At 42.4% G+C, this 14,464-nt stretch overlaps 1 protein-coding gene across 16 annotated transcripts in view; it reads right to left on the reverse strand.

The window, feature by feature from the left end:
* The window catches only part of rbm47 (RNA binding motif protein 47), a 219,612-nt gene that overhangs the window by 21,969 nt on the left and 183,179 nt on the right, over nucleotides 1-14,464 (reverse strand). For all 16 annotated transcript variants that reach the window (XM_033027537.1, XM_033027484.1, XM_033027459.1 and 13 more), the window contains one exon: nucleotides 11,079-12,226. In XM_033027537.1, the coding sequence (XP_032883428.1) occupies nucleotides 11,079-12,195 (1,117 nt within the window). In that variant the 5' untranslated portion in view covers nucleotides 12,196-12,226. Of the gene's footprint in view, nucleotides 1-11,078; nucleotides 12,227-14,464 lie in introns of those variants that run through there.

Here is a 14,464-nt window from a genome sequence, read left to right on the forward strand (position 1 = left end):
GAAGGATGAGAGGGTATCTTATTGAAACATATAAAATTATTAATGGATTGGACATGCTAGATGCAGGAAACATGGTCCCAATGTTGGAGGAGTCCAGAACCAGGGGCTAGTTTAAGAATAAGGGGTAAGCCATTTAGAATGGAGATGAGGAAAAACCTTTTCACCCAGAGAGTTGTGAATCTGGAAATCTCTGCCTCAGAGGGCAGTGGAGGCCAATTCTCTGGATGCTTTGAAGAGAGAGTTAGATAGAGTTCTTAGAGATAGCAGAATCAAGGAATTTGGGGAGAAGGCAGGAACGGGGTACTGATTGTGCATGATCAGCCATGATTACAGTGAATGGTGGTGCTGGCTTGAAGGGCTGAATGGCCTACTCCTGCACCTATTGTCTATTGATCCTATGCAGCAATTGCACAATCCAGGTCAGACTCACTGCTACAAATCCTTCATTTGTAATTATTAGTCAGCTTATTAATGGTACTATGATTTTAAAACCGACAGGGTTGCGATCTCAGCCCCCTACTGTACTCCCTGTACACACATGACTGTGTGGCCAGGTTCAGCTCCAACTCAATGTTGCTGACTCCAATCAAGTTTGCTGATGACACTGTGGTGGTGGGCCTGATCTCCGATAACGTTGAGAAGGCCTACCGGGAGGAGGTGGCTGTCCTGGCACCTCCTCTTGAATGTCACTAAAACTAAGGAGCTGATCGTGGACTTTAGAAGGGCTCAACAACCGAGGACAGACACGCCACTGGAGATAAATGGGACTACTGTGAATAGGGTGAGCAGCTTTAAATAGCTGGGAGTCCACATCACAGAGGATCTGACATGGACAACGCACACTTCCGCACTGGTGAGAAAGGCAAGGCAGCGCCTTTACCACCTCAGGCAGCTGAGGAAATTCTCAGTCTCTCTGAGGATCCTTCAGTGCTTCTACTCTGGTGCTGTAGAAAGCATCTTGTCCAGAAACATCTCGATCTGGTTTGGGAACAGCTTTGCCCAAGACAGGAAGGCTCTGCAGAGAGTAGTGCGTTGGGCCGAACGCTCTATGGGAACTACGCTCCCCCCCCCCCCCCCCCTGCTGGACAGGATGTGCAGATCCAGAGCCAGCAACATAATGAAGGACCCCTACCACCCCAGCAACGGACTGTTCCAGCTGCTACGGTCAGGCAAGCGCCTCCGCTGTCATGCTGCAAAACAGAGAGGATGAGACGCAGTTTCTTCCCACAGCCATTAGGACTGTAAACTCTTACCTCATCAGGGACTAATTTACTGTTGTGTCTTTTTATTTAATGCAACTGGTTCTGTTCTGTTGTTTTGCACAATACCGCAGGCATTGTCACTTTCATTTCACTGCACATCTTGTAAGTCCATGTGACAAATAAAGTTCTTGACTTGTTTAATCCAATTTTATGCTAAATAAACCACTTATTTTCAATGATTTACATCAAATTGTCTTGAAATACGTTACTGCCTCTGACTTGTGGATGTTATTAAGGGATGGTAGCTTGGATGGAATAAAAGTAATTAAAAATGGCTGATGTACTCTAACTATACAGTAAAATGTATTTAATAACATGATTACATTGGTACAATTTAATATTCAACATGATAAATATGGCAAATGGTCTCTTCAATCTGCATAACATGCCCTTGGCAATGACAAGAATGTGTCACTGTTAAACGTTCCTCTGGAAAATAACATGCACAAACAGTGGCAGACTGGGTCTAAAAATATTGGTTGCCAGGAGACAAAGGGGGCCCACTTCATCAGGGGCCCACTTGATATAGGGGGCCCACTTCATCAGAGGCCCACTTGCCATCGGGCAAGCCAACACCCTGGCCATTCCGCCACTGTGCACAAATGTTTACGGCCTTTAAAAAAAATGTTAAATGAAAAATGTTGATGTGCTGTGACAAAAACGTTTTGAAGAAACATTTGATATAGGTTATATTCTGTCCTTGGGGATTGATGTATGGGAAAGCAACAAGGGAATTTGTCCCATTTTAGTGTGTCAATGATAACTGCAACAGGCACGGTTTTGTTCTCTCTCTTTTATTGGCCTTGGTTTCTGACATTGTAAAACTTCTGCTCAAGTTGTCCTTGCCATCGACACATTTTGAACATACATTTCACATCTAGTCCAGTACAGAAGTTTGTTTGATGTTTTCTTAAGCTATTTCAGTAATAGATTTTCTGCAGCAAGGCTCGTGAGAAGTCTGGAATCTGAAGCATTATTACAATGTTTCCGCATCAACCTAGACTGTACCTTTTAGATCAAGAATTCACTGATTGTTCATGGCAATTGGACTTTATTTATACATTTGCACTTTTTTTCACGATTAAAATGCTTTCCCACTTTAATATTCTGACATCTATTGAGTAGCACACGGGGATCTGAGAATATTATAATACACATATATATCTCACTATGGAAGGAACAAAATACATCAACTGTTTTACTCATCTCAACAAGCTGAGCTGAAAGGTTTAAAGTTGTTTGATGCCATCTTCTCCTTGCTGGTTTCTCAGATTTGACTTTTCACACAAGTTCCTCGCCCGTTCCCAAAACCTATTCTCTAGATTCTTTAATTACATCTTATGGTGTGCCTCAATCATTTCCGATTTACTGAAATAACCATATAACCATATAACAATTACAGCACGGAAACAGGCCATCTCGACCCTTCTAGTCCGTGCCGAACACGTATTCTCCCCTAGTCCCATATACCTGCGCTCAGACCATAACCCTCCATTCCTTTCCCATCCATATAACTATCCAATTTATTTTTAAATGATAGAAACGAACCTGCCTCCACCACCTTCACTGGAAGCTCATTCCACACAGCCACCACTCACTGAGTAAAGAAGTTCCCACTCATGTTACCCCTAAACTTCTGTCCCTTAATTCTCAAGTCATGTCCCCTTGCTCTGAACACGAGTCTAAAATCTGCTCTGAACACGAGTCTAAAACCAGATATTCCTTCCAGGTTGGCAGCATAGTGGCGCAGCGGTAGAGTTGCTGCCTTACAGCACCAGAGTTGCTGCCTAACAGCATCAGAGAACCGGTTTCGTGCCTGACTATGGTTGCTCTCTGTATGGAGCTTGTATGTTCTCTCTGTGACTGCAGGTGCTCTGGTTTCAACATTCCAAAGGTGTTCTGGTTTGTAGGTTAATTGGCTTCTATAAATTGTCCCTAGTGTGTAGGATAGAGCTACTGTACGGGTGATCACGGGTGGTCAGCATGGATTCAATGGGCTGAAGGGCCTGTTTCCACTCTATCTCCAAACTAAACTAAACAAGGAACTGCAGATGCTGCAATCTTATCTAGAACACAAAGTGCTGGAGTAGCTCAGTGGGTCAGGCAATACCTCTGGAGGACATGGATAGGCAATGTTTTGGGTTGAGACCCTTCTTCATTCTCCTAGGTGTTCAGTCTTGGGCACTAGACATGCTTTGTGTCATTGAGTCAACAAACAACCAATACTTTTTGATAATGGAAAATCCTGCCCACATTATGCAACTGATCAGAAATAGGATAGGAGTCATGTTGGAATGGTGAGAGTGTGAGGAGGATGATGGTGAGAGAAAGGGGGAGAGGGAAAATAAAGAAGTGAAGGAAACTGCTGAAAAGGAATCGAAAGGGTAGTGGAAATAGCAATGCACATAATAATCAATGACATAGGAAAGCAGTGAGGAACAATAGGTAGTTAAATTAAGGAGGTAGCTCTGGATTATTAATCAAACCACATGCTAACTGGCAATGGGACAAACAGATAAATAAATGTGGTTCAGATATGTTTGGGAATGAGGCTCCATTTCATGGGAAAGTGGCACCTGGACTGGTGGACTGAGGGCAAGCATTGCACCTCCAACGGCGAGATCAAAGGCCCCAGAAACATAAAAGGGTTGCTGGACGGACTAAGAAAGAGAACAAAATGGAGCCGATATCTCCAACACCTTTAAAGAGTTATGGTTTGGGACAAATTTCCTTGCAGCCTTTCCATACGTTACTTTCTAAGGAAACAAAAAAAAAAGGAAGAGGAAGATTGGGGTATAAACAATAAATTAAAACTAAGACTACAAATGAAGAATTGAAAGAAGAGGTGAGAGTACAAAGTGAGAACGATAAAAACAAACTCAAAGTACGGGAAAGAATCTGGAAGTAATAAAATATTAATCAACATAAAACAAACATGGCGAAAAGTACTATTTCAGTACAGGTTAGTCATTTGGCAAAAGCACAAAGTCCCATGTAAGTTACATATGTTTAATAAAGTGCCCTATTCCACTGTTTCACCTTAAAACTCATTTGCATATCACTGACAGAATCTCCTACAACCTGTACAACTAGTTTTTATATTTTTCCTTTCAAAGTCCTTGAAAAAGGTTTCAAGAACGGTATTGTCATAGTCTTGGTTTTGTAATCCCGAAACACCACTCCCGGTCCCTGCAATTAATTTGTCTGGGTGGAGGGGACCAGACAATTTGGCCATCACCGGCAGCACCTCTCACCCATCTCATGTTACAAAAAGTGCTGAAGTAATTTAGCATCTTCAGGAGCATCTCTGGAGAATGTGGATAGGTGATGTTTCATTTTCTTGAGTCTGCTTCATACTGGGAAAGTAAACTGGAAGAGAGGTGGGGTTGGCCAAAGCCTCGGAATGATAGGTGGACACAGGTGAAGGATGTTGTTGCTAGGCAGATGGTTGGACAAAGGTTAGAGATGATAGGACAAAATGTTGAGATAAGAGGTGCGAATTGTTAAGCCAGTAGAAAGACTTTAGGTAGAAGGGGAGGGTGAAGAGAACACAGAGAAGAGAAGAGGAGCGAAGGAAAATACGAACATAAATAAATAATAAATATGTGGATAGACACAAAATGCTGGAGTAACTCAGCGGGACAAGCAGCATCTCTGCAAGGAAGGAATGGGTGATGTTTCAGGTCGAGGCCAGAGTCTGAGGAAGGGTCTTGACCCGAAACGTCACCCATTCCTTCTCTCCAGAGATGCTGCCTGTCCCGCCGAGTTACTTCAGCATTTTGTGTCTATCTTCGGTTTAAACCAGCATCTGCAGTTCCTTCCTACACATAATAAATAAATGGGGATTGTTTGTAGGGTAGTTACCTAAAATTGGATAATTTAATGTTCATACTATTAAGTTGTAAGCTACCCAAGAAGAACAGAAGGTACTGTTCCTCTAGCTTGTGTGTGGCCTCACTCTGGCAATGGAGGCAGCCCACCAACCGAGGCATGGTCTCGTTGATGTAAAGGAGGCCACATCAGGAACACCAGATGCAGTAGTTAAGGTTAGAGGAGGTGCTCATCAAACAATCACCCAGTGAACTAGCAGCAAATAGGTTTCAGATGTATTCTGAAGCTCCACTACCCAATTGTCTCTAATTGAGATATTAAAAATTACTCAAATAAATTTAAATAATTAAAACATGTTAAAACACAATTTTTGCTGCTCTTGTTATTTGTTAAAATAAAATAAGGTAAAGTCATTGGTCCCAAAGGGAGCTTCCAGCTATCAGTCAGCACAATTTGGGCCAAAATTCTGGGGGAAAAGTGGAGTGTATTTAAAATAAATTACAAACAAGGTCTCAGCTCAGTATTTTTTCCTCCACTTTAAGGGTTTTATGACAAGGACAGCAGTTACTGTTTAACAAGAAGACAAAATATCTTCATTAATCACCAAAGTCCTTCTGGTGAAATTACTCCAACAGTAAAAAAAAGGTTTCATGAGGTCTATTGTCATGGACTTGGTCTAAAAATTAATTTCAAAAACATCCGGAGCTGTTGTATAGTTAGTTGGTGGCTGGATTTCAAAAGAAAAATCTCAAGGCCTTTGTAATTATTCCTATTGTTTAATTTTCCTAAAAGGCTCCAGCATAAATGTAGTGCAATTAAATTCCTAGATATTCCTAGTAGTGAAAAGGGACAAGACAAGAGAAAATCCAACCATTTGCCTGTGATATTTAGCAAACTTAATTATGACCAAATCTACCATCATCAATGCCCTGTGTGTTATCTTTAACAGAACCTGTCATAAACGTAAAGGCTGAAAACATTCAGCACATCAAAACTCCAACAAAGGTGTTGCAACTTTGTTTAGTTTATTTCACTGTACCGAGGTGTAGTGAAAAGCTAGCCAGTCAACAAAAAGACTATACATAATTATAATTGAGCTATCCACAGTGTACAGATACATGCTAAAGGGAATAATGTTTAGATAAAGTCCAATTAAAGATAGTTCAAGGATCTCCACTGAGGTAGATAGCAGCTCAGGGACGCTCTCTGGTTGTTGATAGGAAGAGTTGCCTGATAACAGCTGGGAAGAAACTGTCCCAGAATCTGGAGGTGTGCGTTTTTACACTTCAGTACCTATTGCCAGATGGGAGAGGGGGAATGAGAGAGTGCCCTTCCGGGGTGAGACTCATCTTTGATTATGCTGGTGGACTTGCCAGGGCAGCATGAAGTGTAAATGGAGTCAATGGAAAGGAGGTTGGTTTGTGAGATAATCTGAGTTGCGTCCACAATTCTCTGCAATTTCATGAATTGAAACATTAACTCTTTTTTTCCCCATTGATGGTGTTTGACCTGTTGAGTGTTTCCAGCATTTTATGTCTTTACTTAGGATTTCCAGCATCTGCGGGATTTAAAAAAGATATTTCAGCCCTATAAATACAGTGACTTTGATTGGAAGCTGGGTGTTTTGTTGTGTGCCGTTCACCTCCCAACTCCCTAATTTTCACAACACTTGTCGGGACGGCTGATCCATTCATGAAAAAACACAGCTTGGCATCTCACCACTTCAAACATCCAATCCCTCACCACAGACACACCATCTTCACCATGAACCATGGAGAAGATGCACAGCTGCTATTCCTACAAGGTTTCCTCAACAACACCCAAACCACAGATGCCTTTCAATGCACACATTGGCATTATTGACTGGAAGTGGTGTGCTCCATCTGAATCTTGCGTGGAGCACAAAGTACTGGATTAACTCAATAGGTCAGGCAGCAGCTTTGGAGGACATGGATATACAGTGTTTCAGGTCAGGATCCTCCTTCAGGGTGATTGTAGTGGGGGGGGGGGGGAGATTAAGGGGGAAAAGATGTGTGGACGGGACAAAGCCTGGCAAGTGATACAGATGAAGGGGGTTTTGATTAGCAGATGGTGAACAAAAGCTGGAGATGAAAATGGGGCAAAAAGTGACAAGAAGAGACAAATAGGAGACAAAATGGTGTCAGGCAAGCAGACGAGTGATGTCAGGTCAGTGCGGAGCGATTAGGCGGAGGTTCATGGGGAAGGTGGAGAGGAGGGGCAGGATAGTGGGAGAAATGGGTGCGCATTGGCTGGGGGGGGAGGGGGGGGAGGAGGGCACAGGTAAGAGACCATTAAAAACAGACGAAGTGAGAAAAAGTAAGGAAGTGACAGACTTGTTTACAAAAAACTATAAAGTTAACTTTTTTAGAGGTAGTAACTTATCTAAAACATGTTTAAATGGGACTATACAGGTTCGTGGAATTTAAACACAAACCAAATGACTGCAAATCCATTGTAAAAGGAACGTTTGGTAAAGTTATGAATTGCAGTGCCACATGATTCTAATGAGATGGTTTAATGCTTGGTAAAATATTTGAGACAAATGAAGAATAATACAGTAGGAGATGCAATTATAAGGTCATAGCAACATAGAAAATAGGTGCAGGAGTAGGCCATTCGGCCCTTCGAGCCTGCACCGCCATTCAATATGATCATGGCTGATCATCCAACTCAGTATCCTGTATCTGCCTTCTCTCCATACCCCCTGATCCCTTTAGCCACAAGGGCCACATCTAACTCCCTCTTAAATATAGCCAATGAACTGGCCTCAACTACTTTCTGAGGCAGAGAATTCCAGAGATTCACCACTCTCTGTGTGAAAAATTGTTTTCTCATCGCTGTCCTAAAAGACTTCCCCCTTATCCCTAAACTGTGACCCCTTGTTCTGGACTTCCCCAACATCGGGAACAATCTTCTTGCATCTAGCCTGTCCAACCCCTTAAGAATTTTGTAAGTTTCTATAAGATCCCCCCCTCAATCATCTAAATTCTAGCGAGTACAAGCCGAGTCTATCCAGTCTTTCTTCATATGAAAGTCCTGCCATCCCAGGAATCTGTATGGTGAACCTTCACTGTACTCCCTCTATGGCAAGAATGTCTTTCCTCAGATTAGGAGACCAAAACTGTACGCAATACTCCAGGTGTGGTCTCACCAAGGCCCTGTATAACTGCAGTAGAACCTCCCTGCTCCTATACTCAAATCCTTTTGCTATGAATGCTAACATATCATTCGCTTTCTTCACTGCCTGCTGCACCTGCATGCCTACTTTCAATGACTGGTGTACCATGACACCCAGGTCTCGTTGCATCTCCCCTTTTCCGAATCGGCCACCATTCAGATAATAGTCTACTTTCCTGTTCTTGCCACCAAAGTGGATAACCTCACATGTATCCACATTATACTGCATCTGCCATGCATTTGCCAACTCACCCAACCTATCCAAGTTAGCTTGCAGCCTCCTAGCATCCTCCTCACAGCTAACACTGCCCCCCAGCTTTGTGTTATCTGCAAACTTCGAGATGTTGCATTCAATTCCCATGTCCAAATCATTAATATATATTGTAAATAGCTGGGGTCCCAGCACTGAGCCTTGCGGTACCCCACTAGTCACTGCCTGCCATTCTGAAGAGGACCTGTTTACTCCTACTCTTTGCTTCCTGTCTGCAAGCCAGTTCTCTATCCACATCAATACTGAACCCCCAATACCATGTGCTTTAAGTTTGCATACTAATCTCTTATGTGGGACCTTGTGAAAGTCCAGATATAACACATCCACTGGTTCTCCCTTATCCACTCTACTAGTTACATCCTCGAAAAATTCTGTAAGATTCGTCAGACATGATTTACCTTTCATAAATCAATGCTGACTTTGTCCAATGATTTCACCACTTTCCAAATGTGCTGCTATCCCATCTTTAATAACTGATTCTAGCATTTTCCCCACTACCGATGTTAGACTAACTGGTCTGTAATTCCTCGTTTTCTCTCTCCCTCCCTTATTAAAAAGTGGGGTTACATTAGCTACCGTCCAATCCTCAGGAACTACTCCAGAATCTAAAGAGTTTTGAAAAATTATCACTAATGCATCCACTATTTCTGGGGCTACTTCCTTAAGCACTCTGGGATGCAGCCTATCTGGCCCTGGGGGTTTATCGGCCTTTAATCCATTCAATTTACCTAACACCACTTCCCAGCTAACCTGGTTTTCACTCAGTTCCTCCATCTCATTTGACCCCCTGCACTGCTATTTAACCCCCTGCTATTTCCAGCAGATTATCCATGTCTTCCTTAGTGAAGGCAGAACCAAAGTAGTTATTCAATTGGTCTGCCATGTCCTTGTTCCCCATGATCAATTCACCTGTTTCTGACTGCAAGGGACCTACATTTGTTTTAACTAATCTTCTTCTCTTTACATATCTATAAAAGCTTTTGCAGTCAGTTTTTATGTTCCCTGCCAGTTTTCTTTCATAATCTGTTTTCCCTTTGTTTGCTTTATGACAATCCACAGTCATAGTTCCTGGGAATGTCAAACAACAGGAACTTTAACTACCTAACCGTGACATTTAACACCATTGCAATTTTTAAGTCTCTTGTTCTGGCGATCACTATGACAAGAAACTTAAACATGACTAATTACAAAATGACTGGATGTACAGATCAAAGGCAAGTGATTCCCTTCCAAACTCCCTTATTATCTTTCCACTTTCCAAAAGTCAGAATTGTCTTTGAGGCCTGAAAGTATTGCGCTCAATTCTGGGCACCATGTTATAGAAAATATGTTTGTCAAGCTGGAAAGGGTACAGAGAAGATTTACAAGGATATTGCCAGGGCTAGAGGGTCTGCGCTATCGGGAGAGGTTGAGTAGGCTGGGACTCTATTCCTTGGAGCGCAGGAGGATGAGGGGTGATCTTATTGAGGTGTATAAAATCATGAGAGGAATAGATTGGAAAGATACACAGAGTCTCTTGCCCAGAGTTGGTGTATCGAGGATCAGAGGACATAGGTTTAAGGTGAAGGGGAAAAGATTTTATAGAAATCTGAGAGGTAGCTTTTTCGCACAAAGAATGGTGGGTGTATGGAACAAGCTGCCAGAGGAGGTAGTTGAGGTAGGGACTATCCCAACATTTAAGAAACAGTGAGACAGGTACCTGGATAGGACAGGTTTGGAGGGATATGGACCAAACGCAGGCAGGTGGGACTAGTGTAGCTGGGTCATGTTGGCTGGGTCATGTGGGCAAGTTGGGCCGAAGAGTCGGTTTCCACACTGTATCACTCTCTTACTGTGATTATGTCTTTGAATACTCCTCATTTATGTGGATGAGTTCAATGCCAAAATAGTTTAAAAAAAATGAATGCTGAATACCAATAAGGCCAAAGTACTTTGCTTGATTGGCAATCTATTTAAACCGCTTGAAACATCCATTCTCCTCACCAATGGTGCACTGTTCCATCTTCTCTGAGATTGTATGTATTTTGCAGTCATGGTGCATGGACCACAGAGGTATAAAACACAAAGTACTGGAGTGACTCAGTGGGTCAAGCAGCATTTGTGGAGGGAATAAATATTTTAACATGGTGGATGGAGGGTGCCAATCAAGCATTGCAATATCTTGCCAAGGCACCTTCTGAAAACATATCCCTGAACACCCTGAAGGACAAGGACCCCAAGCACTGGAACTCCATCTCCTCTGAATCACATTCATTCTGACTGGGACATACATCACAATGTCTTCACCTTTACTGGGCAAGTTCCTTCTCTAAAGCCACTGGGTTCACCATGCATACAGCAGTGGTTCAAAAGGCAAATCGCCACCACCTTCTCAAGAACAACGAAGGATGGGTAATAAACACTGGTCTTTGTGGCAACTCCCACAATTGTGAAGGGAGGAAGAGAGAAGTAAATAATCCGTCACAACACCCATCGTATAATATTCATACTTCTTCAATTCTTAACATTTTACTGACCTTTGGCAAAATATTCTCTGTTGGGTCCAATCAGCGTGCTGTAGGGATACCCGTAGTAAGCTAGTGTGTAGGGATCACAGGAGTAGACGATGTTTGCTTGAGGAGTTTCGGTTGGTCCACCTTTTGCTGCCTTCTGGTAACGACTGTACTGCTCTTTGTCCACGGGCTTGGCCAGGGTCACCTCGATGTAGGAACCTTCGAAGTCAGTCCCATTTAATTTCTCCATGGCTAGAACTGCATCATCCCTCGTGGAGAAATGGACAAACGCATAATCGCGAATCTTCTTTACTCGTTCCACGCATCCAGGGTTGAACTGGCTGAAGACTTTTTTTATCGTTTCCTCCATGGTTTCGATCATCAGATTTCTCACATACAGAATCTTGACGGTTTCCATCACATCTTCGTCAACGTCGATCTCTGGCTCCGCCCAGTCAACTGCAATCTGATGACCCCACAGCTGGATTCTTCCAGGCATCAGCTTCCTGCGCGCCATGGCGGCAGCACGGTGACTTTCATACTCGACAAACGCAAACCCTCGGTTTTTCATCTTGTCCGCTGCACTGGCATAGACAATCACGTCTAGCACTCCTTCCGTTACTTTAGAAATCTCTTCTAAAATCTCTTCTCTTTTCTTCATTTTTGGGATGCCCCCGATAAAAAGTCTACAGTTGTCCACACTGCTGCAAACACCAAGCAACCTGCCTGGACGGATCTCGTAATTATTAAGCTCTCGGACAGCTCTTTTGGCCTCGTGCTTGGCTGTGAACATGACAAAGGCATAGCCACGGTTTTTACCGTCAAAGTCCATCATCAAGCGCATCTCATACATCCGTCCCACCGACTCAAAAATGGGAACCAGCTCATCTTCGTAAACATCGCGAGGAATCTTTCCAATAAAGACCTCGCAGCCGCGGGGAGGAGGATGGCCTTCCCACCCTGGAGGAGGCCCACCATACTTGCGTTGGCCATTCTCCTGAACCATCGTGTAGCCTGTACGCTCCATTAGTGCCAGCAGGGTGGCCTCATTAGGGGCACCAGCAACTCCTTCAATGGCTTTAGTTGAAGACATGTTGCAGGAATCTGTGCTCATCATTGTGTTGGAGTCTTCAGCTGTCATTCTGTCAAAACCATTCAAGTTGTGCTCGGACCTAAAAAGACAAGAACCTTCAGTTAGCTTTGTGACAGTGAAAGAACACACTGCTCCTTATAAAACAACTATTACAAACCCAGAATGCTTCAATGTGCTCACCCACTGAAATGCAGGGAAACACAGCAACCAAACTATCATTATTGCCTCCGGTTGCTCCGGTTTCCTCTCACACCCCAAAGATGTGAACGTTTGTAGGTTAATTGGCCTCTGTAAATTTCCACCAGAATGTCAGGAGTGGATTAGAAAGTGGGATAACATAGAAGCAAATGTAGATAAATTCTTGATTAGTACAGGTGTCAGAGGTTATGGGGAGGAGGCAGGAGAATGGGGTTAGGAGGGCGAGATAGATCAGCCATGATTGAATGACAGAGTAGACTTGATGGGCAGAATGGCCTAATTCTACTCCCATCTTTTATGACCTTATGACCTAAGCACATGTGGCAATAAAATTTTCAATTTAATTCAAATTCAACTTGTGTGAATGGGTGATCGATGGTCGGTGTGGACTCTGTCTAAACTAATACTAAATTAAAACAAATAATCAGAATTAAAATGATATGTACAGCAACTCGATGAAGAGATATGCAATGTAGATAGAATGGCTAGTTGCTATAGAGTTCTTCTAATGTGCCAACTTGCTTAATTGATTTTTATAAATTACCCAACTGTTAGCAAAAAGCCATCTGTAGCAAAATAGACCTGGTATATTGTAAACAAAACATTTGTAGCTAAAGAAGGGAATTGTTGTATTTACATTATTATGTGGTTTAATAAAACGTTGGGCCTTGGTCCTCAGCTAATGAGTGACCATAAAAGGAAGACAACACAATTGACTTGTGGTCTGTTAAGGGAACGGGTGCAGTGATGCATAATGTTTGTGGAACATAATGTGACACAAGGTATAACTTTGATTAAATCTGGACAGAGAAGCAATTTTGAGTTTGATTTACCCATTGAGGAGAGGAGCTTGCCTTCCCAATTGACACTAACTTCTGTGGATGTAATAAAAAGAGAAAAGGCAGTGTGGGTCTGTATGGTCCAATCTTAGCAGGGCCATAAAAGTGAAAGCTCATTAACCTCCAACCCGAAAATTTGCCTGTCCAGTTTCTCGAGAGATGAGGCCAGACACGCTGAGTTACTGCAGTACTGTATGTTGCAAACTAACATCGGCAGTGCTTTGTGTCTCCACCACGCGTTCTAACCGAGTTTTGTGTGAAATCCAATGATTACGCCGATATTCTGACCAGAGATTACCGTAGTTTCATTGAAAATACAAAATGAAAATTAAATTATGCATTCAGCAATGAGTTTAGTGGCCTCATCACTGAAGCTGCCCCAAAGAGCCGAGTACTTCCCACTGGCCTAATGCCATTTTGAATCTGGTGGGGAAAAACATGGTGTCTGTGGCATCAAGTCACGAGAAAAATTAGATGGAATAGCCAATCAAATAAATTTGCTCAGACAGCTAAACAGGAAGTCAAAGCATATTGGGGGTGTTTTTCAACGTTTTTGTTTAAATTGAAAAGGGATTAAGATGCATACATAGAATTAAAGTGTAAACTGAAATATGAAACCCAGCCATTTAATGCCATGTTGTCAATGATCTTGCTTCACCTGAATTTATCTGACTGACTTTGCTAAGTCAGAGGATCCTGAGATCCAGCAAGAAGATTCCACCCTGGGAAATGGCAGCAAAGCAGTTTGGTGTGGAACAGCAAAAACCAGGCTATTTATGAATGTATAAAAAACATGGAGGAACTTGCTCACAGCTATTCAGTAGGAACTACGACTTATGGCGGTGTCAAAAACACCAGCTACACATCATTCAATTATTCCTAATACTTCTGATAAATTTATAACAAGAATAACATCCAACAAACTGAAAAATATATCAAATTACTAACTACATCTGTGATCATAAGAACAGCTTTGAAGGTAGATGGCATTAAAGCAACCTCCAAATGTATTTTGTTTAATTATACATATGGGCATGTGAAGTTGAGGTCAGCTTTACTCAAATGCAAAGGCTGATAGGTTTGTCACCAGTACAACACCAATTAAAGGCCAAAATATCTGTCTGCTTTAAACCTTGTTTTGGATGGGACTCAAACTATCTATTAAAAGGGGGGAAATACCAATGCTGAGGAATAGTGTGCCATGGAGAAAAATAAAATCCTTTTGACATTTTAGAAAAAACCTCAAATAAAAACCCTGAAGATAACGTGGTAAAGTGATT

The sequence above is a fragment of the Amblyraja radiata genome, chromosome 1 (genome assembly GCF_010909765.2).
Source record: "Amblyraja radiata isolate CabotCenter1 chromosome 1, sAmbRad1.1.pri, whole genome shotgun sequence".
Classification (NCBI taxonomy): Eukaryota; Metazoa; Chordata; class Chondrichthyes; order Rajiformes; family Rajidae; genus Amblyraja; species Amblyraja radiata.